Source organism: Dermacentor albipictus, chromosome 9, assembly GCF_038994185.2.
Source record: "Dermacentor albipictus isolate Rhodes 1998 colony chromosome 9, USDA_Dalb.pri_finalv2, whole genome shotgun sequence".
Classification (NCBI taxonomy): Eukaryota; Metazoa; Arthropoda; class Arachnida; order Ixodida; family Ixodidae; genus Dermacentor; species Dermacentor albipictus.
This window is the reverse complement of record NC_091829.1, coordinates 40,944,046-40,971,247: the sequence shown is the minus strand read 5'-3', so window position 1 is coordinate 40,971,247 and position 27,202 is coordinate 40,944,046. Positions and strand designations below refer to the sequence as shown.

Here is a 27,202-nt window from a genome sequence, read left to right as displayed (position 1 = left end):
TTTATCACCCTGTCGCACAAGACATCGTCCGCGTTTTCGTGAAGCCTGAGTGCTAGGAATATCTAACAACCTAACACAGCTGCGAATGACGGCTTTTCTTTGGGCGCTCCAGACTCGCGAAGTATTTCAGGGCCTGATCGGCACAACTCCCAAAACGTTTCAATCACTGCGCCAATATAATACATTGTAAAAAAAAAACTACCTTCACGGTGGCGAAAGTGATGTCCTTGGCGAAGGTCTGCACGAAGCCAGCGATAATGGATCCAGCGTGCCACATCTTGTATTCAGATGTGGACTGCCAAAGAAGAAAAAAATGAGACGCGCAAGGCAAAGTCACACATTAATAAATGAAAGTAACACTTCAACGCTTTATAATGCGAAGGTTGCGAAGGTAACGCTCATCGAATGAAACGCGATACTTTTACAGCATGGCGGCCTGTACTTCGCCACAGGTGGGCGCTGGGGACACAGAGCTGATGCACTTTTTTTGCGACACGTGAAAAGCGAGACTCGCTTCAATGCATCGTGACTGCATTCGGTCCACTCAGCCATCTCCCAGCAAACAACGGTGCCGCCAAAGAACGAGCCGGCCTCCATGATGTGAGAGTTTCGCGTTTCATCGCCGTGCACTGGAAGCCGTTGTTTTTACAAAGTTTTCTCTTTTGCATTCATAGTTCTTTGGCCACTAGCTCACTACGCCAAGTTAACAGCTCCGCGATAAGTACTGTAAAAAAAGAAGAAAAAAAAACACTCACTCGTCCTCCGGACCCTGCGTAAGTGGATGGCCGGCGAAGCTGTTAGAAAACCGCTCAAATGCTGTCGATGAGGACAGGAAACGTTTTGTTGTTCTGCCTAGTCTTAGCATGACACCGATGTTGAGCATTACGGTTTCGCACTCTTCGACGCTTGTCGTATTCACGCTGCCCTTCGGGAGTCCTAACTTTGCGTGGCCTACCCATAGCGGTCTTGCAATGAACTGAATAACTTGCTAGGCGGGTCTCCCTTTTATGTATGAAGTTTGGTGACATCACTCACTGATTCGTACGCTGCTCTTGCCCCTTTCCCACCGGAGCAGCTGATGCAGCCGTAATCTTCACCGGCAAACACACGCGGGCAGAAGAAACGTGCCTCGCATTGTTCACAGGCGTCTTATCATCCATCATACGGTTTTGAGGTTTGCTTTTTTTGCTTTCTTTTATTTAAATGAATATTGAGCCTTGTGTTGGATCCCTGATTCCAAAGGAGATGTGCACATTTTCCTACTCCTTTTTTCTGAGAGACACGAAGAATCCCGACCAACTAAAGGCTAACAGCTTCGCTGTAAAACTATTTGAAACCAAATAATGCTTCCTTCCAATCGTGAGGTAACCTGTGGCATTTAATAAGAGCGTTCGAAACTTCCATCAAGAAACGTTTCTGTTTTGTAAAGCGATGAACGGAGCTAGTTTGTGGACATGCATGATTTTGTTGCGCTTAGCATTATACTTACGGAAGAACTTCAAGAACGAACATGAAAGAACAAGTACGTTTCGAGTTCTTTTAATTTATGGGGTTTTACGTGCCAAAACCACTTTCTGATTATGAGGCACGCCGTAGTGGAGGACTGCATAGAACAGTTTACACCCTTTGGAGTGCCCCTTCTGATAACGTGCGTGCCGTTCGTCACTGGAAAGTTCCGGGCTTGCAGCGATAAAAAAAGGAAACGCATCAAGGCAGATGACGATTATTTTTGTGTGGCAGAAGGGGCAAGCCAAAGGGTGTAAACTGTTCTTAGAGTGTACGAGCCTCCGTCGCAGCTACAATCTGCCCCCCCCCCCCCCGCAGATTGCTCTCTAGTTACGGCCGCGTCACCACGCGCAGCCGCCACATGCGCACTTGCAGTCGGAGAAAAACGCCGCACCCCCTCCCCCCCCCCTCACTGCTCTCTCCCACCCCGGCACCTCGGAACATTCGGTGCCTGGCGCACGACGGAAGACTACACGCATCCTCCCCGCTTTCGTCGCTTACACGCGGGCGAGATAGAGCCCTGACGGTGGCTCCACTCGCACGCCTTCACTCACATACGGCCTAGGGGGCGCGGGAATGGTGTTATTGTCCTTGTACTTTATACGGAACCTCACGGCGACGCCCACGCCAACGGCGGAAATGCGCTTGGAGTGTCCATATCGTTGCTATCGCATTAAGGTGGAAGCAAGAAATTTACAAATTCCTAGCTCTAAACCAAAACGAGATCGAATTTCTGTAAGGTGCGGCGGTCAGAGTATCTAAAGGGCGCGAATATGATATATGAGTTTACAGCTTTCGTAAAATTGTTCCAACCTTTACGAGACTTTTGTAAAGATCTTACTCAGACACTGGTGGTTTATTTTAGCGCGATGTATATTACATCAGTTCTTTTCGCCCCCAATATGTCATTAGGTACAGTTCACGGAATAGTGATATCGTTTTTCGTTCTCGAGGTAGATAGTCTTATACTTCATACATGAAGTTGTTTTTCAATTTTCGAATTTCAAACATTTTTGGTTAACACTGCTGATGTCATAATTAAAAAAACTCGCCTCCTGCGGTCGCTGTAGACTAATGTGTATTTTAAATGCAACAAATCTCATCAAATTCGATGCAGTGTTAGCAGAGAAAAAGTTCTCCGTTCCCGTGTATTCCAATGGGAGATCCCGAGCTAAAGCTTCCTCGTAGTAAGAGCGTTTGAAGACCAGACTACCGTTACAGGACGCATAGAGTGGGAGGGCAGGGAGAAGGATGGGTTTTAAAAAGGATGGGCGAAGAATGGACTCCTTTCTTCACTTCAACAGAGCTGCTCACGGGTACTGTAACATTCATAGGCAACTTTGGGAGTTGGGTGTATATATCCCCTGCTGGCCTATGGTACCACGCTATCCGACTAAAAGATTGAGAGGAAAGTTAAAAAAAATACAGTTTGTTACATTTTTTGGGACGTAGAATGTGACCTGATTTTATGAGCAGGTAGTTGACCAATAAACCTTGGTATGCTACCCGAAGGCATCAAACCTGCCGGATTTGAGAAGCTCACTGTGAAAGGAAGGACGATGCGGGGAATAGAGAGACTCCTAAGAACATACCAACCCACAACCTTCGCATTACGCGAGTTCCCGTAATCCATCGCGGAGGACTACTGTGACGTTGCCTGTGTGCATTAACAGTTTAAAAGGCACATTATGTCCACAACGCGGAGATTTTCACCTCACAAACTAATCCTGGTACGCGTAGAGAAAAATACTTTCTTTCAGCTCTTTCTTCTTTTTGTGGAGAAAACTTTACCTCGTATCCCAAGCTGCGTACGAACCAGTCGCCTCCGAGAAACGGGCACGCCATGTCCACGTCACCGTGATAAATGAGGCCTCTGAGACGCCCAGATTCGGCCAGTTGTTGCACCACTTCCCGCATTGTCACGTACTGCTGGGTGTAGTTTAGGGTCTTACTGTAATGAAGCACGAAGCAAGGGGTTGTTCCGAGAACATATGCATACGCGCTTGCTATAAGCACACATTTATTCTCAAACTTATAGCTCACGCTGTGCCAAGAAAGAACAACAAATATTTTAAAAAAGCAATGAGAGAAACCCTATATTATTGATGGAGCAGTTCATTTCATCTTTTATTGCTGGTGATGGCTCCATGGCAAATGGCGTACTTTTTTGGCGCAAGATTGCAGGCTCAATTAATGGCATAGCGGCCGCGTCCGTGTAGCTAAGGTGATGAACCTCCCTCTTACTGAAGCTTATATTGGTCACTAATCAAGGTTTAGGTGTACGCTGTATGGTGCACTACCGAATCAAATAATTCAGGCTTTGGTCGAACACAATGCGACATTCATATCGGTACTTCTTGTCATAACTAACCGCGCGGCTGTTTTTCTTTCATAAGGTCTTCAAGGACTTTGGGCTCAGGCGCATCCTGTTTGCCACGCCTTTACATACTTCATCGCGTGTTATCTATCACTGATGCCCAAGTGTCAAGCTGACATTTCAAAATCGTGCGTTGACTGCCTCGTTACGAAAACCACAACCAAATAATAGCATGTCCATCTCAATACCCGTCGTCCGCAACCCGGATATTCATTTACTGCCATCTATGTGGTATAATTATTGTGCAGTAACGTTCTTCGTTGTATAAGACGCAAAGGCATTGGAGGTTTTGCGAATGCATAAATGCGAAACTGTTAACAAAGAAGCCAATATCAACAATATGCAACCATTGTTGGAAAGTAAATCTGTAGTATACCCTTTTAATGCCTTCTCCTGCATTATCAAAGTGCAGAGCATAGACTATGAAAGCTTCTACAAACACAATGTCGCTGCATTCGATTCCTTCCTTGATTCGACAGCGTGCCTCGAACGATGATGTCAGCAAATGCCTAAAGGCAACAAAAATTGTACGAGAATTTTAACTCAAATTTAATTCCCATATGCCTGAACTGCGCTCTATAGAGACCTGTTTTACTGTATTGCAGAAACAAAACAGTTTTTGTAGCATGTGCCTGTTGCCCTGTAGAATTAACGACCGTCACTCCCGTCCAAAATGAGTATATTCTTCGCATTATCATCAAATCGAATAGAATTTGTATAACGTATGTTAGGACCTGTTTAAAAGTGTGAAAGCAAATGTAGTACATTTTCTTCTAAACGACGTTCCTCCTGGCGGAAGCTCCGTTGAATTTCCTTAAATATCATTTATCGGACTCACTTCTCAGATTTTGCGTTCCGCGTCATCGGTGTACCACGTGACACAGTGACAGTGCTGGCGCCTCCACCCTCCACATGACTGCGAACCCTTAAAAGGGACTCACCTGCACGGCAGCCACATATGGGGAGACTGTTCAACGTGCAAAGCTTCGATGACGTCACGTCTATTGAAGTACAGCTCCAAGTTGTCCGTGTTCTGGCAACTCGGGATCTCGAGCAGGTCCTAGAAAAGACCGACTGACCAGAGTCACGTACGAGTACGGCACCGCATTTGTGAATCGAAAGCGGAATGGTTAAACGTGGTACTCACACTGGCTGGTTCATGACTGGAGTAATAGCGAAAACAGAGTTAAGAGCAAGCCTTACCTCCATGGCAACTCCAATTTCCTTATTGAATTACTCATGAAACGCAGAAACACATTTGTAAAACAAGCGCTGGAATTATCTGGGTGAAACTTGTTCCATTCGAGAGAAAAATCTTAAATTCTGTCAACTCCGAAAGCAGAAATATGATTTAAGATATATCGTATCATACAAAAATTGCCAAAATTGCTCAAGGTAAAGGAACTTGAAAGACGAAGTTCACAAATCCGCGACTCCTCTCCAAAAACACATAGCTCAACTTTATAAAGTGTATAGCGGACAACTTGATAAACGATTGCTCAGGTTACATGAAATTATTACAACCTCTACGAGAATTTTCTATAAGTCATGCTCACAAATTTCTGTTTTATAGTAGAGAGCGGTGTATATTATACCAGTTATGTCCACGCTATTATTATTAGGTGCAGTTTGAAAAGTTTGCGTGCAATATTTCATTGCTTAGTTAGAGAGCATAAAACCTGATATTTGATGTTTTTGCGATTTTGCAATTTTCTGTCTTTTTTTAGCCCTTACTAGCAAACAAATGTGCATTCTTTCACGCGGTAAACACTATAGAAAGTAAGCACGAAACAATGTTGTCTGCAATGATAGTCAGTTTTTGACGTTAGTGTTTGTCAATGTCTTGACTCCAGATTGAAGTTGAGTGTCAAAGCTGCTCACCCTATTTCTCTCTCTCTCTTTGTATCTCTCTCTCTCTTCTTAACCAATCAAAAACAGTATTTCGTCTCTGAGATTCAACGGAGATTTTCCAGCAGATATATTGATTCAGTCAGGTGTTGCCGAGAACAGATGTGCTTTTAAAAAAAGACAATATCTTGTGCACATATGCTTTTCAATGAAATAGCCCTGTTTTAGGCTTATTTTAGAATTGTGTTTTAGGCTGTTAAAAAGAAGCCTTCCTAATTCTGTTCTGCGAATGTGCATTTATTAATATGCGATATATTACAATGCTTTTTGCCGTTTTGGTGTTGTAAATGTAATTACTAGCATGGATGGCCTTGAGCTATATATCCAGGTGCATTGTTCGTGCTGTCCCGCGCATACTTCTTATTTGAATAAAAGTACTTCTTTCTTCCAATCACGGCAGCTTTAGTACCGACATACCATATGCGAGGGAGGGTATAATACCCGAATGTACCACGTATATTATAACATGCGAGCATCTACAGCTTCAGCCGACACTTCGTTGTGATCGACTGCTCGAGTTTCACACACTCGCATCATAGAGTCCAGTTGAGATCTTGAGCACGACACACTCAAAAATACAGACGCATACGACACAGGTGAATACGAACCGCCCACATGTGACTCGGTTTCCACCAGAATTCCTGATGGGTAAACGGTGCGTTTGCTCGCGAGCGAGAACTATGCACGCGTCACTGAAAGTCCATCTCATTCATTAAGAGACGGTTCAAAGTTCAGTTTATTTCTATAGCATACCTTTTAAACGCAATACTAATTTTTAGGAATGAAGAAACAAAGTTCGCAAAAAAGACCTACTTTCTGTTACTAAAATACAGACGGGCAATCACGGAGACAACGAACGAAAAGGACAGCTGAATCACGTTAAAGGACAAGGCAACATGGCCGGAAAGGACAACACAGCACGACGTTCGTGTTGTTCTTTGCGGACCTCGTGTACACGTGTGCACGCCTGCCTTTGAGTAACCTCACTCTTTATCAACTGACCAAACAATCACTCGCTCAAAAATGTATCTTCCTAAATAAACGAGAGAGAGAGAGAAATACACGCTTTAATAAAAAAACAACCCTGGAAAAAGCACCTGCAATCAATCTAGCCGATGTTTTTAGAAGTGTGAGATAGCATCAAGATTCGCAGCTCCTTATCACCTCCTGTCTCACGTGGAAAAGAACGCATAAGAAATCATTACTTATTCCTACGGCAACCAAATGCTGAATATCATTTATCCAAAGTACATATTGAAGTCATGCGACGGGAAAAGTACAACAGGGAAGGAGCAGCAACAGGACTTGCACTGTCCTGTTGTACTCGTTTTCTTGTCCTCGTTCTATCGCGCTGCTTCAATAGACGTTCAAGATGAACCAGCTGGCCCAAATCAAGTTTTTGATATTGGTTATCTCTCAGCGGAAATGCGGTAAGCTACGGGCAGAGCGACCACGGCGTCGGTACAATCCTGACATTTAGAGCGTTGTGTTTCTATTTATACATTTGGAGACATAAGTTGTGGAATTGCGGGCTATCACTTATGCCATCTTCGGCTGGTCGATTCTGAGCGCTCTGGAACGCTCTCGTGAGCGGCGTTGTCTTCGGCTGGTTCTTGTCGATCGCTCTCCTCCGTCTTGGAGCACTCTGAGGCGCTCCGAGCCCTGTCGTCGAGATTGAAACGTCATCGCAGCGCCGCATCGCTGCTGTTGGCGACGGCCCACCGTAACCTTGGCAACCTAGGCCACTGCATGCTGGCGTCTCGATGAACGCTCGTCCCACCGGCGCGTCCGCCGGTTTTCCCGGTAGCGCCGGGATCTTTAGATAGGCGAAACATTGGACGTTGGCAGTAGTCACGTGGTTTCGCATCTGCCATTTCCTCATCCGAGAGCGAGTCGCACGTTCGGCTTCCGCGCTTGTCCTCTACCTCTGAGCTCGGGGAACACCGGATCTGTCCGACTCTGCTTCGGGGGAAGCAGGCGACCAGTCGAAGATACCATTAGACTTGCCGGATGTCAGAGCACAACCATGCTGCCAGTAGCCACGGGCGAATTGCATTGGCAACGCTTGGAGCTCATAGCACATAAAAATGAAATGCTCAGTATTCGCTAAATGGACGGATCCACATAGCGTCTGCACCTGATTACAACTTAGTTTACCAGACGAAAGGATAATTTCTGGGTTGGATAACACTTTGCGTCACATTCTGAGGAGTCCATTATCCCCGCTCGTATATATGCAGAAACATCCACCCTATGTGTACACGATAAGTGAAGGAATAAGGCACTCGTTCGGAAATTATTGTTTAATGGACGCATTTGCAATACGATAGCTCTTGAATACAAGGGAAGGCTGAGTACTATGCGGTGAGGGTCAATGATCAAGAAAAACAGTTACTAGACCTAGACCATCTGAGGGAATCTTAGATCATTCAAGATCCTTTAACAACTGAAATTGTTTTCAGCTTAGTACTATAATTTCAAGTAATTCGCTTTCCGTAATCATAACCTATAACAATTCCCAAGCTGCCCCTCGCACAACTCTACCTTCAATTCCATCGCAGTTAGGACATTCCGTCGGTCTTCTTAACACCATTTATTGCGTCTAATCTCTCCCTGTGTTTTACTGTTGCTTTACGCTCTTAAGACTGAGATTTAGAGTGAAGCCAGGTCTACCGTTATAATTCCAATAAATGTAAAACACAGAAGTTAGCTAATTAGACAACAACTGTGCTAATTTGAATAAAGTTTCCCACATTTGAGAGATAAAACTAAATTATACCGGCCTTTGGTAGCAGGATGCAGGCCTCAGATTTCTGAAAGACTAGCGTGAATCAGGGAGGAATAAAAAAAATGTAGCCGCAACGTTTACAAATCCATAACTCTACATCAAATAGACACGCCGCAGTTCTGTAAAGTGCACCTGTTAGAGTATACCAAGCGAAGAGAGCTGATATATGAATTCACAGTTGACGTGAAATGGTTGGTGCATTTACGAGGGTCGAGCAAAAATCTTGCACAAAGAAAAGTGGCATATGTCAGAGTGGTGTTTAGTACAATAATTGTTGTCCGCTTTAGATGTGTCATTGAGTGTAGCTCACGGAATTCTGATGTCTTTCCCTATTGAGCAGGTACAGAGTACTGAAGCCGACGCAACAGCTTCTGTTAACCTTGCGATTTATCGTACTTTATTTAAAATATGAAAACCATAAATTGAAATTCCAGTTCCTACAATTGCTAGATTTTTTTTTCATTAAGGTCCCACAAATCGCCAAAATTGGGTTCAATGCAAGCCAAGAGAAACGTTCTCTCCATACTCGTCTGTTTAGATAGGAGATTGCGAGCTAAAGCTTATGATGGCATGTTCGCAAGCACACAATGATGGCATGTTCATGTGGCATGTTCCTGTTCAATTCAGGATGATGACGTCTTCAGATGCGCACGCGCCTTACCATGCTTCGCACGCTACGCGTCTTGATCAGCAGCTGTTGCTTTGCGTACTGACTCATCACCGGGTGACGCCTCGAGAGAAGCTGGCGTGGTTGTTTGGTGGTGTCGCATGGCGCGTACAGGTTGTACACGTTCAAGCCACTCCAGAGAACGTTGCGGTAGCCGGCTTTCACCTAAGAAATCAAAATAAACGTTGTAGTGCACATGACGACGAAGCGCTCTGCGAGGAAAAGAAAAAGCGCAGCACCAACAGAACCCTAAAGAAAGCTGCCTCATAAACGGGCTCATTTCAAGATCGTTCCCTCCAAATGCTTAAATTTAAAGGTGAAACGAAGACGCAGACCGTGGGTAGCAAGTGCTGACTTGTCATTCTTGGCTTCTTTTATCCAGGTAAGCACACAATGTTTAGCATCAAGGCCTGAAATCATCCTCCAAAGCGCGCTTACCGATTGATGACGAACGCTGAAGTAGCATTTTGATGGCGTAGTCTTTCCAATTACACACGACACCATTTTTTTATTGCTAGATGCGCAGTTACAAAGTCTTGCGTCCTAGACAAAAAAATTTTGACGGACAGATCTGAAAGCGCACCGCCACACAGACAAAAAGGTTGCAGAAAATCAGACAGGGCCTTTTAACCTTCTCTCTCTGCGCCGGTGGGCTGCAAGCTATGTTCAACATGAACTTTATCCAACTGGCCCGACTGGCCATTTTGAAAAAAAAAATGTTTCAGAGGTACGCAGTGCGATGGATGTGCCACGCCATTTTTCTCCCGGTATCGTCCCGTCCCTTTTCAGCGATATTGACTTCGTTAGCGTGTATGAAGAAAAAAAGAGGCGGGAAGGGGAGGGGGGGGGAGAAAAGCACGATATATGAGCAACATGCATGCCTACACCTTCGTAAACCAAAAGACAGGATCCGCGAAATAAAGTTGGATCCTGCGCGGTAGCGCCATGGCTATGGCGTTCAGTTGCTGTGAGCCATGTCGCGTGCCCGCCTCCAAACCACGGCGGCCACACTTCAAGGAGGGCGAAATGTAGAGATGCTTGTATGCTTTGATTTTGGGGGGCACGTTGAGGAATCCAAGGCGGTAAAAATTAACCCAGAGCCTTCGTCCCCTACGACGTCTCTGGCATTCCCTGTGTCGCTTTGGAACCTTAAAAGCCACCCCTCAAAACAATGCAAAGTTTGCGAGGTCTGATTGCCGGCTAAGACTAGGCGCTATTTCGGCATGAAGGGCACGATGAATATGCACGGATATCTGCTAATATCGCGTGGGTATTTCCACTTCCTTGAACTTTTTTTTACTACCGTTCTTCTTCCTATCGGGGGGGATGTCATTTACGAAACTATTTCTCTGGGTACTGCGTTTCAGTGGTGCCAATAAATAACATACAAAGAATCATCTCCTTCAAAATGCGGGCTCTAAAATGTAATTTACCGTCGATAAGCAAACGTCACAACTTGTTAAGGAGCAGAGATTTACCGGCTTAACGCAGGCAGGATCATGGGTGTTCCAGGCGAAGTCACATGTCTCCTTCGAGATGGTGCCATTGCAGCAATTTGACGTCACCTCGTTCCAGAGGCTGCAGAAAAGGAAAAATGTATCGCGCTTTGCATTTGAGAAAACCAAATGACAATGACCGCGAAGGATGTCTTTAAGCCCTATCCAGGGTTGCCACAATTTTTTAATCGAGTCTTTAAAGTGAGATATTAAAGTCACGAAATTACCGCTAAATCTTTTTAGTAAATTCTAGGTAACGTAGGAGTTTTAGAACAATATTATATAAGCTGACATGGCGTAAGTATTTTGCCGAAATGCATCACGTTTGTCAGGCGAGTGTGTTGACAAGTGAGTGAGTGAGTGAGTGAGTGAGTGAGTGAGTGAGTGAGTGAGTGAGTGAGTGAGTGAGTGAGTGAGTGAGTGAGTGAGTGAGTGAGTGAGTGAGTGAGTGAGTGAGTGAGTGAGTGAGTGAGTGAGTGAGTGAGTGAGTGAGTGAGTGAGTGAGTGAGTGAGTGAGTGAGTGAGTGAGTGAGTGAGTGAGTGAGTGAGTGAGTGAGTGAGTGAGTGAGTGTGAGTGAGTGAGTGAGTGAGTGAGTGAGTGACGGGCAGTAAGCTGACCATGCAGTCTATAATATTTCAAGTCTTTGGCGTCCCCTTTCTTATGGATTAAGATTATGTTGTCGTTCCGATGCCCAAGGAAGAGGCAAACATCATCGTGCGACCCAGGGGAGGTCTGTGTATCAGAAAGTTGTGACCTACCGCAGTCGCCGACATGATATGGCAGGCTGGCGGGCTCGATTCGGCGCAGCGGGACACCGATGTGTTCCAACTTTCAACAATCTATAATGGTGATCAGTACATCAAACAGGCACAACGCTGAACGCTACGTCGGCATCGAGGGCATCTCCGTCTCCCGTCCACGTCTTGAGGTGAGCGCTCACGAAGCCGCCCCGCCCCCCCCCCCCCCCCACTCCACGTGCAAGGGCGTCATCCGAGGCGTCTCCCTTACCGACGGGCCCGCGGCGATCGACAAAGAACTCGTCAACCCGAGAAATCCTATGGCGCTGGGCGCCATGGAATTTCCCCCGTCAGGAGCGCGCTCCCTCCGTCAGGCGCAGACGGGGGGAACGCTACCGCGCCCTCAATGCCGAACATTTCCCGCCTATGGAGGGCGCAAATCAAGCCCGGCAAGGATCGCCTCAACGCCGATAAGGTCGCAGCCGCTCCCGGTCCAGGGGGAGATGCAGGACTTGTAGCCGCTCCAGGGGTCGCACTAGGAGATGCTCCAGCTCCAGTGCCTGGTCGAGGTCAAGATCCCCAGTCCGATCCAGATCCAGATCCGGTTTCAGGGCAGCCTGGTTTCCAGAACCCAGCCAGTATCTGGACCTCAGCCCGCCTCCACACGTTGCGAGAAGCAGCCGACCCTCGTTCGGGCCGATCTGGCACGTCCCAAGCCCGGTGCCAATACCGAGGCTGCTCAGGCACCTCGTAACGACCCGCCCCCAGAGCAAGCTAAAGACGCGGATTTCATTCGCTTACGCAAAGAGAGCGATGACCTCAAGAACACGATCAAGAGGCTAGTTAACAAAATGGCAGAGACCAGGAAACTCGTTTCCAATGTGTCGGGTAATGGTGCGCCAGGCAGGGCCACAGATACTCCAATCCCAGCTCCGGTAGACGGTACTGCGACGTCCTCCAAACGCAGAGCAGCAGTCAAACAAACAGGTGAACCAGGACCGTTGTCCGCAGAAGTCAGCGAGATTAAGCAAACTCTCATTGGTCTGACAGACGGCCTCAAACAGGTCACCGTTAGCGTCATTTGTCTCACCGATAACGTTCGCCAAATTCAGGTTGTGCTCGGAGACCCCAACAGGGGCCTCGGAATTCTCGCTGATCGCATCGACGTCGTTGAGGCGCGAATGACTTCATCCGCCTCCGTCGTACAACCTCTAACCGTTCCCGCCACACTAAAGGAAGCTAGACTTCAGTATCCCACAAGGACGGCGACAGGTGGTCCCAGTCATTGCGCAGCCCTAACTGGCCCGTTAGGTGGTAGTCCGTCCGGTCCGCCATAATGGATAGATCCAAAGAGAGTTTTCGCATTTGGCAAGGGAACTGCAGGGGGTATTCTAACAAAAAAGCCCCTCTGCAGCAGTTTTTCAGGTCTTTCGCTGTCAAACTTCAGGTCATTGCTCTCCAGGAAACAGACTCCGCCGCCTCGCTCCAGCGCTACAGGGCCATGTCGGGCCGGCCCGGGGGGCGAGGAATTTGCACCTTGATAAATAAAAGGCTGACTTATCACACCCACGACCTCAAGCTGGCGAGTGGTAGAATCGAATATGTCATGGTTGAGATCCTGTTCAACGTGCCGCAGCGTAATCAGCGCAGAAATAGCGTGTTCGTCCTCAATATCTACAGCAACTCCAGGGACACGCGCCAACATTTCAAGACCACCATAAAGAAAGCGACATGCTTAGCCGGCCCTCGACCCTTGGTCGTCGTCGCTGATTTCAACGCACCGTACGGCATCTGCGGTTACGTCTTCGACACTACCAAGGGGCGCAACCTGTGGCAAGACGGCAACGAGATAGACCTCACTCTGGTCACTGACAAGGATTTTCCTACGTGCATCGGCAACTCCGTCACCCGGGACTCGACACCCAACCACGCCTTCATCAGAAACGTTGAGGACGTGGGCTGGGAGAGCACCGCTATGGAGTTTGGCAGTGACCAGTACATTCTCGAGACCAACTTCAAGGTGTCTCGGAGTAGGGTCAAGGAATTCACGTTCATTGATTGGGACCATTTTCGCATGATTCACGAAGAACCCGGCAGAGCCAGGGCACCCGCCACTCTCGAAGAATGGTGCGAAGGCCTCCAGAACGATGCTTCCGCGGCTAGAAAGTGGAAACCGATCTCGATGTCGAGCGGATGGACAGCAGACTCGACCACCTGATGGAGGTTAAAAACGCCATGATCCGCCGATGGAAGGGTAAAAGGCTCAATTGCTGACTCCGAAAGAAGATCTCCGAGCTCAACAAGGTCATCGATGAACACTGCAAGGCGCTATGCTGGATATGCTATGCTATGGGTATGCTGGAGCACCTTCTCGACGAAAGCGGCTTGAAGTCAAACCAGAGGCACACGTTGGCCCTGGCCCTTCACGAAGCCACCAGGTCTCACATGGTCGATGAACTTGTCTCAAAACTCGTACAGAAGTGCTTGCCCGCCCGTCGTGATGGAGACCTGGCGACCCAACTCCCGCACTACCGAGGCCCTCCACACCTCTAGCTGGACGAAGACTTCTCCGTTCCCGAGGTCAGACAGGCGATCTTCGCACTCAACCGCAAGTCTGCGCCGAATCCGGACGGAGTCACCAACAGAATGTTGAGAAACCTCGATGACACGTCAATCGTGTTTCTAACCGACAAGATGAAGGAATCCTGGGAAAGCGGCGTTGTTCCTGCAGAATGGAAGATGGCCTGCGCGGTGCTCATTCCCAAGCCCGGCAAGGCCCCAAACATCGAGAACCTCAAGCCGATTTCTCCCGCTTCCTGCGCCGGCAAGGTCATGGAGCGTGTCGTCCTCAACAGGATCAAGGGGTACCTCGAAGTCAACCGCGTTTACACATAAAACATGATCGGCTTCCGCGCCAAACTCTCGATGCAGGATGCCATGAAATTCATAAAGCATAAGATTGCGGATGGCCGTTCAAGAGACGTCGAAGCTCTGCTAGGTCTGGACCTCGAGAAAGCTTCCGACAACGTGATCCATAGCTTCATCTTAAAGACCATTTCAAATCTGGGTTTCGGTTCCAGATTCCACAGCTACGTCAGCTCTTTTCTAACGGACAGGAAAGCCAAGCTTCGCACTGTGTACTTCCGCTCCGACGATGTTCCCCTTGGAGGGCCGGGCACTCCTCAAGGTGTCGTCATCTCCCTCACACTGTTTAACATGATTGGTCTTTCAGAGAGGTTGGCACGGGTCGAGGACGTCAAGCACACCAACTACGCCAACGACATCACCTTATGGTGCTCCGGCGGCTGCGTGAGCCGAGTCGACGAATCCATGCAGGAGGCGACCGACGTGATTGAGGAGATCGAGGAGAGAAGTCGGAGCTTCTGCTTTACAGAAAAAAGAAGGGGGGCAGACCCAAAGATTGGAAGCCAGTCTCCGAAAACAGCATCAGTCTTTTCGCACTTGTGACGGCGGGGGGGGGGGGGATGTGGCTGATACCCAGGGTCGACGTTGTGCAGGTCCTGGGCATGTTCGTCGAATTCAACGGTGGGAACGGAATGGCTGTCCGCAAGATCATTGAAAGGTGGACAACGCTTTCCGCCTCGTTCGCTGAATTGCAAACCGGCACCGAGGAATCAAGGAAAACAACATCCTCAGGCTGATCAATGCCTTCGTACTATGTCACTTCACCTACACGATTTCTACGCAGAAATGGCTCAGAGCACAGTGAAACAAGCTCAACGCTCTTATCCGCAAAGTAGTCAAGAGGGTTCTCGGGCGACCCATCAGGACCCATACCGAGGATCTCCTCAAGCTGGGGGCGCATAACACCGGCGAGGAATTCGCCGAAGCCCAAGAACGTGCGCAAATCACTCGCCTGAGCCCCACAGCATCAGGTAAACGCATTCTCGAAGAGCTCGGTTACCACCCTGCGGGATTCCTGATGGCCAGTACCCCGATCCCTAGGTGTATTCGAGACACGTTCGAAGTCTCCCTTGTGATCAGAAACATTCATACCGTCCAAAACGAGGGCAGACGCAAGGCCAGAGCAGCAGCCATTCTCAAACAGATCGAGCAACGAGACATTATAGCAAGCTTCGTCGACACAGCATAGTACAGCGATGGGAAGACCTTTGCCGTCTTGTGGTCGACTCCAGCGGCAAGATTCCCAATAGTGCCTCCATACGCACTTCAGAGGACTGATAGACTGTAGTGGGTCCGAAATATATAGGGATACCAAAATGGCAGTTAGGGCTTTTGGGAAGGGTTGCATCACCAAACAAGCTGCTCATCTTGGTAGCTCGGGTCCATATGCTCTCACGGATAAATCAATCCACTGGTTTTTCGTCCACGCACTGTCGGTCGAGGGTGCTCCCCCGAACCTCAGTGAGTCTGCTCACGATGCTGCGCGTGACCTCACCGACCGCGCTCCCTCTGCAAGGAGCGCCGACTCCCCTCCTCCCTACGGCCACAGGGACACTCCCGCTACTCACAACGAGATTATTAATTTCTTCTACATGTCTAGAAGGGTCTTTCCACCACCTCACCCCAAGATGAACAGGGCAAGAACCGTTTCGCTTAGACTTCTAGAGACCAGCACATATCCGTGTCTGTCCGTTCTCCACGAGGCTTACCACGACGTGCATCGCGACGACACCTGCCCGTCCTGTGGGCAGACTTCCACTCTAGCGCACATGCTCTGGGAGTGTGGGTGGACATACCCGAAGTTCATCAAGGAAAAGTGAGACTCGCTTCTGGGTAGCCCCGCTCTAGAAAAGCAAATCCTGGCTGTCCGGCGTGCCCGTCACCGGGCAGGTGGGCTAGACCTGCCGGTCCCGACGTGGGACTAGCTGGGTGCGCAACGAGTTCGCGTCCTCACCGGACCTGCAATAAAGTTTCTACACTATCTCGTCATATACCCCGACTTCTACCCGAGCCAGACGTGCAAGATCTGTAAAACTCAATCAGCAATACTCCCCCATATGCTATGGGAGTGCAAACATCAATACCCAGACCTTAATCCCGTGACCCTCTCGCCGAGATGGCATGCCGCCCTGCGGAGCTCCCATCTCGACGACCAACTTTGGGCTACCCAATAGGCCTACAAAGCGACGAATAGGCAAGACCTCGACGCCCCATCGTGGGAGGCCTAGGCCCAGCTCACTTAACTGCTGGTTCTCATTAAAGTTAACTCTCTCTCTTTCTCACTCACTCACCCAGCTATGTCCACTACGGGAACTTTATGCAGGTCACAAACTACGCCCCACCCTGTTAGTCTACTTGGCGCCTTTTCGCAGTACTGATTGGTCCATGCTGTAAGGAAGCAGTGTGTTGAGGCACGCGCGAACGGCACCCAGCCACTCCTATGTACAATATTTTATCCACTCGGTCTGTCTTAGTAATAAAGATACAAGCATTCTTTGCCTACTTCTGCCATTTTAAGCCTATCTATCTATCTATCTATCTATCTATCTATCTATCTATCTATCTATCTATCTATCTATCTATCTATCTATCTATCTATCTATCTATCTATCTATCTATCTATCTATCTATCTATCTATCTATCTATCTATCTATCTATCTATCTATCTATCTATCTATCTATCTATCTATCCATCTATCGGGGTTCCAGGAATGTTTACTGAGTCAAACAGGGCCAATGGAGCCGCCCTCAAACGCATTCGTTCCAGTACTGAAAGCGCTCTAGGCCTGATCCGAAGAATCGCCAACAGGTACCGCGGAATCAAGGAGGACAATCTCATCCGGATTAGCGACGCCTTTTTGCTATGCCACCTCGCTTATTCAGGAGCTATGCACAACTGGCTCGTGTCGGAGCGCAACAAGATCAATGCCCTAATCAGAAGAGTCTTCAAGCTTGCCATCGGCCTTCCCGTCCGAACGCACACAAAAGACCTCCTCAATTTGGGAATTCACAACATGTCCGAAGAAATCCTTGAAGCCCAAGAGTTATCCCAGTTTGTCAGACTCTCCGGTACCCCAGCGGGCCGAGCCATACTTGGCAAGCTGGGACTTAACCCCATGGTCGTCATGCCCAACGCTGTGAAGATGTCCAACGAAGTAAGATACAAGATTTACATGCACCGGATGCCACGCAATATGCATTCCCCCTAAAACGAAGCACGAAGACGAGCCCGGGTTAAAGCTCTGTTCGCCAGAGCCCGCTTGAACAAGGACCGAACATTCTTCGTAGACGCTGCTTCGTACGTTCAAGAAGAAGCCTTCTCCTCAGTGCTCATCGTCTGTAATTCCCAAGTCCTTAGCTGCGCTACCATCCGAAGTTCCAGTGTTGCAGAGCAGGTTGCTATTGCTATTGCATTGATGGACAGTGTACATGACACAGTTTATTCAGATTCCAAGGCCGCTGTCAGGGCCTTTCAGATGGGAATGGTGGCTCCCCAGGCCCTACGTGTCAGCCAAAGTGCTAAAGACATCAAACATCACTCTTTTGCCTGGTTCCCTGCGCACTTTGTAACCATTGAGGGTGCCTCGATCAACCCCAACGAGGAGGCGCACTCGGCTGCACGAGGTTTCACTGACCGTGCGCTCGATAACGCGTCCCGTCCTGGGCGACCTGAGCCTCTCTGCTTATTTGAAAACATAATTATCTGTCCAGAAGACATCGGCCTTTGCCGGACTCCTCGCTGTGCAGGGCCCAGGCAGTCACTCTCAGACTTCGGCAAACAATCACTTACCCGAGCCCCACGGCGCTGCACACAATCTACCCCGAACGGTTCCCAAGACCAGACTGCCCTCTGTGTGGTTATTATGCCGACTTCGAGCATGTTCTGTGAGGATGCGCCTCTACCGATCCCCCTTTCACCCAAGAGGAAATGATGAAGCTCATTAGGGCCCAGGACAAGACCTCTCAAATCCTGGTAGTCCAGAGGGCTCGCGAGGGGCCCTTCATGCTTCACCTGATGGTCCTCGACTGGGCCTAGCCAGGTGACATCGAGTTTGCTCGCGTCTATTGTGGACCAAATAAAGTTGTTTCACTCACTCACTCAGTCACCACCTTGAACTGCTAGATGAGCGCTAGTTGAACTGCTTGTGATCGTGATGTTGTCGTGGCCATTCCATCGTCGTCATTCCAGTTTCGTCATCTGACTCTCGGGATGCCATAGTCGTCAAGCCTTTTAGGCCCGACCCAGTGACTCAAGTTGTCTAATGGCTCGTGCTTGGGATATGTGCTTGCGGTAGTGATGCCGCCTTGGTCGTTGCATCGTCAATACTCCAGCTTTGTCATTCAACTTGCGCCATACCGTCGTCACCCCGTGATCGTCGTCACTCTCTCACCGGCACACAATCATCATGCCTTCGTTATCGCATCGTCGCCATCATGCCGTCTTGGTCGTCTTGGTCATTGCATCGTCGTTATTCCAACTTTGTCATCCACCTTGCACCATGCTGTCGTCGCCACGTCATCGTCGTCACTCCGTGACCGTCCTACAATCATCATGTATTCGTTATCACATCGTCCGCCTCAAGCCGTCTTGGTTGTTGCGCCCTGGCAATGTGGGACGATGCCGGAAGACGTCGCATTCAGCCGAAGCAACGGAATGTTCTGAATGACAGATACACATTTTAAATAAAAGTGACTTCAAAAATACGGCTTGTCGCTAGATAGCTTGAATGCTAATAGCATTAACGCCTAGTCATCGTAAGATGAATTCTGCCATAATTATTCACTTCCTGCGTTCTAAATGTCAGAACAAATGCTTGTACATGTTCATCAATCCAGCATTCCTAGTGATAGCGTAGGGCCCGAAGTCTTAGGACCCGTGCATATCGGTTTCGCAAAGGTAAAACAATAATAAAATAACATGCATTGTGTGAGCACACTGAATCTTCTGAAAGCAACCATTGCTTCTTCATGGTCACACAGCTAACGATTATACAACCGATTTCGGATGCTCCCGTGTAGCTTTTGAATCATGAAAGGCGTTATAGAAGGCTATGTTTGAAGCATCTTTTGTAACTTCGAAGTCACTAAAATGTCATCAGTTTTTCACGTCGCTAAAGAAAAATCGTCGGTCGGTAAATTGAAAAAATTGGTCAATAAACTGAGAATAAAGTGTCTAAATATAGCGACAACATCGCCAAAATGGCAGCACTGGTTCCATCAACCTGCTTCGCGAAAGAATAACCAGAGTAACGAACGCTTACTCGTCTCCCAAGAGGCCGTGGTAGTAGGCGAAAAAGAGGATCGCCTTGCCGTGGATCTCGAAATCCACCGCTCCGTTTCCGATGGTGTAACCCTTGGCAAAGCAAAAATGTGGGTAAATCTACGAGCAAATTCTAATAGCCGCACTATAAATTCTGAAGCTTCAGATTACACAGGCCTTTCATTTGCAAATATATACATGGAATGAACAAGTACACCTCAGAATGTCACGGAGTCCAAGATGCACCGTATGAAAGGCTGAAGAAACATATCTGGCAGAACTCTCATAATAATATACCTATCAAGGCCGGTCGGTTACGCCCACTTTACACGTCCTTTTTATCAGTTTCGCATTAACCATTGTGATTCCAATCGAGAAATATTCAAATTCCCTCTCACGGTTACGTCATCAGTCATATCAAGGGCAAGAGAATTTGGCAAAATTGTTTCCTTTTTCGGATTTCTGACATTTAATGCAGTTCTAGCTGAAGCGCTATTTCCCAGCAACCTTCAATGGCGAGTATCCCTAAGGTATATGCTAGTTTCAGAATTTACGAGCAGAAACGACCTCACAACTGCTGAGCTTCAATTTCGCAATCACGACGTTTGTCCCATAGCGAGTAAGATTTTAATTCATGAACATTTTTAATTAGCAAGAGGCGCATTGAGATTTTTAATGCAGACAGCTTTACTCTTTCAGAAATGCACACTGAAAGGCGGAGCAGCTATGTCCGTCACAGTCTTTTCTTTTTTTCGTTCGAACTTAAACAAGGGTGATATATGGCACAAGTCCGACGTGTATGGTTTTAGATTAAACCGCATACCTTCAGGTTTATTCCAAGGGGATTCGAGAGTAGAAGGCGTTGTGTTAGGAGAGGAACGAAGATGCCGGCGTAGCTCACACCCGTCACGTAAAACTCATTCTTCCTGAACTGCGGAAACTTGGGAAAAAAATCCAGTATTGCCTGGTAGTTGTCTTCGGTGGCTTTGTCGTCGTCAGTACTGTTGTTCCCTGTGGGGTCGTACGAGTAACCGACACCTGCCGGTGCCTCGAGGAATATCACGTTTGCAATCTGTTTAAAGAAAGAATTGAAAACACCACAAGATCAGCAGCTGTCGCGATCTAAATGACTAATGAACCCCAGCGGAAATTGGTTGCGTATGAGTCATCGCTGCCTGTTCATAATGAAACTGTGCGATATGTGATAATACCATCGCTAAAGCAAGTTAAGCTAGCCAGGTTTATGAACTATGACGTTTAGTAGTTTATAAAAGGAAGTATGGCACGTCACGACATTTGCGGCTCTGCGATACAACATTAAGTGCTCGGTTCACACGGGTAGCGAATGGTCACTGCTCCATCGAGGCGAGACTCAAAGTAAGAGCGCCTTGAGGAAGTCAACAAGAGGGTGCGTAACGCATTCGTTAGCCAGGCAAGTTCTACTAGCCTTGTTCCAGCTGAATGGGTTTGTGGTTACGTGCTCGCCCTGAGGGTCAATGCGGAACGGGCCCATCTCCATGGCAGCAGCAATGAGCGAGCTACATCCGGGTCCTCCATGCAACCACAGCAACACGGGGTCGTCAGACGGGGACCGCTGGCTTTCCATAAACCTTCGTATGAAGAAACAAGAACAGGGTTCTCGGCTTGTACTTTGTTTCACAATAATGCAGCACTGGAAAGAAAAATATGACGGAATCCCCAATGCGCGACGCTATGCTCGAGACAACCACACTACGATAAAGGGCACGTTTTTCTGAACGATCATGCTCCTGATTGGCTTATGCATGCCGTGGCTTTACGTTATCGTAAATCGGAGTCAAAATCTACCTCCCTATATAGTGAATGACAAGTGCTAAGGCATGATGTAGACAGTATTTCTGAGCCAGTGTGGCTTCGGTATTTATATTTCTATGGGATGACATTGCTAGTCATTGAAATCTTACATTCATCATTCGAGAGTTGTCTGTCCTTTACGCACGCGCGTGTACACGCACACACAAACACCTGTAGGGAATAACGGAAATAGTAATTCATTGTCTGCTACATTCCTATCTAGGCAGTTACGAAATGTACTAGTATAAGTACATTTTAAATGAGTACTTATATTAGTACAAGTGCATTTATATAAGTAACGTAGTATACTACGGTGCCCGACATTACTTGCTAATTGTTTTGAAGATAATATCAGCGCCTGCGCAGAACACAGCCACTTCGCAGAAAGAAAATTTTCATAAGCCAAGTTCACCACTGTAGTAATGCGGCTGACATACAAAGGTGGCAAAGCCTGAAAGCCGTGAAATGTAATGGATAAAAGCCAGAACTTTAGCAGGTGTTCTAACAGCGCTCTTCACATACAACATCTGTCATTCTCACATTTCTTTTGTTCTTGTTTTTCTTTCGCCTTATTTAGCGATACACCTATAATGTGCGCTGACCCATCTAGGAAACCTGTGCGCGGTTTCGCTGAAGGACTGCAGCAATAAAGTCGGCCAGCACAGTGCCTCAATGCTAATTATACTCTAAACGTGACAACGCATGGTCAGTTCAGTAGGAAGCTAAAAAAAAGCAGAAGGTCGACATTCTGTTTCCATTTTGTTGTGTGTTTGTTTATTTGTTTATTTCAATGTGTATGGTAGCTTGGGTCATCTGAAGTCGTACCAGAGGATGCGAGGGCAACTTGCCCATCAATGGCTTTCCAAAGTAGAAGTATTGGACATTCAGAAAAAAAGCAGGCATTGGCTTACGCACTCATTCGTCGAAAAAAAGAAAATTTTTTTAATGATCTAGTGAGGCGTGAAACAAAGCAGCAAGCACCTTCTATACGCCATGTTCCTAAACCGCATAATGCTCGTCGCATTACTGCGAGTCTGAAGCCCTTGGAAAGTACTTTGCCCATAATCGTACACGTTCAGCAACCATCGCGAACATCTCAACGACCATCACGTTGGATGTACAGTTGCACCAACTATAGGCCGTAAAGGTTTTGGTTTATTTCAAGTTCAGTTTATTTCTTTCAGAAGTGGTAAATGTGCTAGCATAACTATACAGAAAGAGGTCCCAGAGCGTGTAGCTGAAAGGGGACCCCTTGTCAAAAAATACATACATTTGTGAAAATATATGGCATAAAATAGCAATGTAGTAGTCACTAAGCGGAATATTACGCAAAGTAAATGTAGTACAAACTGCAGCAAACGCAAATTTCATAACTAGCAGTACAACTAACAGAGTAGTTACGGCATTCACAACACAAGAAACCACAATATGTTTATAAAGTGTACAGTCAACAGCAAAAGTTTGCGGGATGTGGCAAAGCGACCCTCCTCCCTTTCTATCAGTGAACCCCTGGTGTCGAGACCAACGCCTGCACGCATGCGCGTCCTTCCGATACTGCAAGCGTGCATGTTTCCGCGCTTCCTCTTTGCGCGCCGGCGATATCCGAATGTAGCCGCGAGGTAGCCCACTTGCGATATGCGCCGTGGCGGTTTCGGCGGGCAGAACTTCGTTTAGTATACAACGGAAATCCTTCTATATAGCCGGTCTCCTTCTATATAGCGCGTCTTCTGCCACGCTCTTCTGCGGTAGAACGCACCATTCGTAAAAAGAAATCAACAACGAAAATTGGCCACGAGAAGGTGAAGCCCAGAAAAAGAAAAATGACTTGTTGCGTTCGCCACCGGGCCGACCCTATGCGTCAGCGCTCGTGACTCGACAAAAAGCGGCCGCAAGTTCATGCTTCTAAACACGTTTCACACAGTTTCGCCCGTCGAAGCCGCCACAGCGCATATCGCAGGAGGGCTACCTCGCGGCTACATTCGTATATCGCCGGCGCGCAAGGAGGAAGCGCGGAAATATGCACGCTTGCAGTCTGGGAGGGAAGCACATGCGTGAAGGCGTCGGTCTCGACACCAGGGATCACCGCTAGAAGGGGAGGAGGGTCGCTTTGCCACGCACTCGCACATCCCGCAAAATTTTGCTGTTGACTGTACAATTGAAGAACATAGAAAAGAAGAAAAAAGAGAAATGAGCAGGAATGAAGCGATTATGTAAATAATTTTGGTTATATAGTGGGAAGGTAATAATGTATTCTTGGGGAGACATTGAAGTTGCGGATAGTTAGCAAGCCCTTTGAATTAATTCTGTGCTTGGAGGCATATAACCTATCAGACAGTGGCGAAAGAAACGCAGTAAGCAGGCTCACGACCGCAACACAGACGGGTACAACCCTTGCCTGCTCCTCAGCAAGACGATAGGAAGAAAGAAAGTAAAGATAGGGAGATGGGCAAGGATGCGAGATGACAGGAAAAGACAAACTACAAATGCTCAAATAAAACTACTACGAACAACTGAGCATGACCACGGGAACGGATAGAGGTGCGCACAGTTAACACATGGCCACGCGTAAACTTACCAATAGTGAAGCAGTCGACCTTCGGCGGCGTTCAGAAAACCCGAGTAGTGCCTGAAGTTTACAGGTTCACGGAGTCCCGGCAAGTCGGTCACCTCCAACTCGGACGGTCCGACGGCCACGCCCAGCAGTGGCAGTGCCGACATCACGAGCACAATTTCGATTAGCATGGCTCTCACCAGGCGTCGTGCACTTTGAGTAATGAAGTTGAACAACGTGTGAAATGCGTATGGGACAGCCGTAATTCTGATGCGCAACTTTACGACTTATAACCTTTAACCCGTAGACCTTTGCAAGGTAATAATGACGCGAATGCTCACATAAGCGGCGTTTACATGAACACGACAGAAGCGTATCGTATGAACTTTCAAGCGTATCGCATCTCATGTAAACGAGGTAATTCGCTAGGAAGGCGCATCGCATCCAATACGCCGAACAAGAGTAATTTGAGATGTAGAATGCGCATTTCAGCGGCGCATGCAAACAGAAGCGTATCGCATCAGGAATTATGGGAAAGCATTCGCTGCGGGATTACAACCGGCCAACCAACCAGCGGCGCAGCCGTATGGCAGCGGAACCATGTTTACCGGAAGTAGGGGGGCTCATTTTCAAATGTGACGCCAGACGGTGCTAGCTTGCCGGCCAGCGAGATATGGTGAGATGCACATACATGCAAACGGCGGTGCATCAGCGGAATGCGATACGGCAAGATAATACGATACGCTTCTACCGTATTCATGTAAAAAAGTTCATAAGCATCGTCACAAACAGTACATCTCAACATAGGCTCTCGTTGTAAGCGGACTTCCACGCACACATTTGCGCTGTTACGCAAACCGATTTTATTTCGCTTCGTTTACCTAGGAGGTAAAGCAGACTTACCTTAGTTCAGGAAGTGCAGGGCAATTTGTCGCCCCATGCCCCCTGACTCCTCTGACCTCGCCGCGCCTTGGCTGAGCGCATGTCACTCTCAGTTGCTGTTACAGCAGCAACGTGCCAGTGCGCGTGATAACGGCTCGCTAACAGCCGGGTTCGTGTTGCGCTGCCGGCCGGAGCACCGATAAAACGGAAACTATATCTCCCGTAGGTCACCGGCACGGACACCGTAGGTGCTTTTTGACAGCGTGTGTGCGTTCCGTCCAAGTAGCTCGTGTATCAGCTACCCAGTAGCCCTGGCCAAACTCAGCGCTTTGTTGGATTAAAAAAAAATATCTTTTCATGCACCTCATTCACGTGTGTCTGATGGGCCCACCTACTGGTGGCGCCCGAAACTGCCCTGCGCTAAAGCCCCTTAAACTTCGTAAAGTAGTGCCACGCTTCGAAGAATGCCGCCTCCTCCTCGAGCGCTCTGGCCGAAGCCGACGCCGCTTCGATATTGGCCTAATGGCATCACGTGGCCCCTTGCGCCGGCTTCGTTTGTTCACAGTCACGCTTCAGGGCCATTTTAGCTCGAGGAGTGGCGCTTGTTGGCGCCATTCCTTCCATTCCTATTCTGCGTTGTTTAGATTTTGTGAACGCCTTGAAGGATGTTTTGCGACAAGTACGACGTCGCTTTACGTCAGTTTCTGTGACCATGACCTGCTGCGCGTTCCAATGCCAATTTAGTTTTAGCAAAGGCGAGAATCTGTTCGCGATACCGCCCAGTAAGCCCGACGGGTTAAGAAGAAAGACATGGCTCCGCCGAATCCTCTGCGCGACTATGCGAGGTCAGTTGTGAGTCTCTCAGAGTGTAGTATGTGCCAGGCTTGCGTATTGTGCTGGGGGCAATAGCGTAGTAGATATTGCGCAGTTCATTGTGCAGTGCATGTTGTCATTTGTACGCACGATTTAACACGATTTTTACGCAACGTCTGCTTTGTTTATATACGTACTACGTGGTCGTGTTAGTCGTATTTGGTGCGCTTAATCGTATTGTACGCCAACCGGCTTGAGTTCGTGGGCCCGCGAGGTTGCGTGCGATAACGTGATTACGAAATTTTTAAGATTCAGCGCAGTCCTTTTGTCAAACTTTCTGTCTCGATCATGAAAGCCCCTCAGCAGAGCGACTCTGTCTTATGTGTTACTTACTAGCCTTCTTTAGATAGAATAGCTTTGTTTGCCTCATTTGTTCGTGTTCCTCGTTGGCGGTCGCCCGGTAATTTGCGATCCAGAGGCACCGATGAAAAGCGTGCGTGCTCTCCCAAAACCGTGTTACGCGGTGCGTTCATCGCTGCGACAGCTTCATGGGTAATTGAGACGTATGTGCTAATTCGCGTGGGCTTTAAAGTGTGCGAAGTTTAAGATGACGGTCGAGCACTCGCAAATAAAACGTGCGGTCACCCGCCCGTTCCCTGGTTGGTTTAGTCGTCGTTCGTGCTTAGTCGTTTGCTTATTCGTTCGAGCGCTCGTTTAGTCGTTCGATTAGTTGTTTGCTCGTTCGCTTAGTTCGCGCGCTCGTATAGTCGTTCGCTTGCTCGTTCATTCCACTATTAGTTTCTACAGTCACCCTGCCTAATTGAGACGCGCTTGCTGTAGGACTCTTACGCTGGTGCGTTTATTTACGCAATCGGACAATAAATGGTGCGCACGGACTTGTGACTGCAAAGGCAAATCTGTAATGCATCTATGTTGAAAATAAACTGTTAACTTTCAACTCGAATGCCGTTTCATATCATTTTTACCTATAAATAAAACATCATTTCAGTTGCCGCAATTTTGGCCGCGTCATGGCGGGGGGATTCTTTGCGCGATCATGACTTCACTAATAAAGTTATGTCTCGCAAATGTTACTTCGAAGCCAGTGCAACCGTCCTCAATGCATGCACCTCAGTGCAACTCGGTTGACAAGTACGTCACTTAGTAAACGGACGGACCAACGCACGATGAAGTGTTATTCGGGATAAGTCATTAACCTGAAAAAAATGACCGAAGCCCACAGTGGTTTTGTTTGAGATTGAGCCAAGCATTGTTAGCACGCTCCCGCTTCACGCACGAATGCTAAAACCTTATTTTATTTTCTTGTGTACGCAGAGTCCTGACTCGATGATCGGCAGCGGTATTTCTGTCGACGTTGAGACTCGAGAAACATAATGGCACCAGCGCCCACATCTGAGCCTTTGCGCGTGCTCAGATTGGCAAGCACGCACGTTGGC

The 27,202-nt window shown here is 47.9% G+C and overlaps 1 protein-coding gene and 1 long non-coding RNA gene across 3 annotated transcripts in view; one reads left to right on the top strand and one right to left on the bottom strand.

Moving 5' to 3' along the window:
• Positions 1–24,643, bottom strand: part of LOC139049673 (lysosomal protective protein-like) — a 36,629-nt gene extending 11,986 nt beyond the window's left edge. Inside the window, exons 1-9 of one of the 2 annotated variants that reach the window (XM_070525366.1) lie at positions 24,075–24,641; positions 21,114–21,276; positions 20,490–20,738; positions 19,668–19,759; positions 10,725–10,824; positions 9,241–9,411; positions 4,825–4,943; positions 3,298–3,457; positions 203–295 (exon numbers count right to left, since the gene is read on the bottom strand). In XM_070525366.1, coding sequence (XP_070381467.1) covers positions 203–295; positions 3,298–3,457; positions 4,825–4,943; positions 9,241–9,411; positions 10,725–10,824; positions 19,668–19,759; positions 20,490–20,738; positions 21,114–21,276; positions 24,075–24,241 — 1,314 coding nt within the window. In that variant the 5' untranslated portion in view covers positions 24,242–24,641. Of the gene's footprint in view, positions 1–202; positions 296–3,297; positions 3,458–4,824; positions 4,944–9,240; positions 9,412–10,724; positions 10,825–19,667; positions 19,760–20,489; positions 20,739–21,113; positions 21,277–24,074 lie in introns of both variants that reach the window. The other variant, XM_070525367.1, reaches the window with a different exon arrangement.
• Positions 24,644–25,509: 866 nt separating this feature from the next.
• Positions 25,510–27,202, top strand: part of LOC139049674 (uncharacterized) — a 30,858-nt gene continuing 29,165 nt past the window's right edge. The window contains exon 1 of the long non-coding RNA XR_011508488.1: positions 25,510–25,777. This is a non-coding gene — a long non-coding RNA (uncharacterized lncRNA). The remainder of the gene's footprint in view (positions 25,778–27,202) is intronic.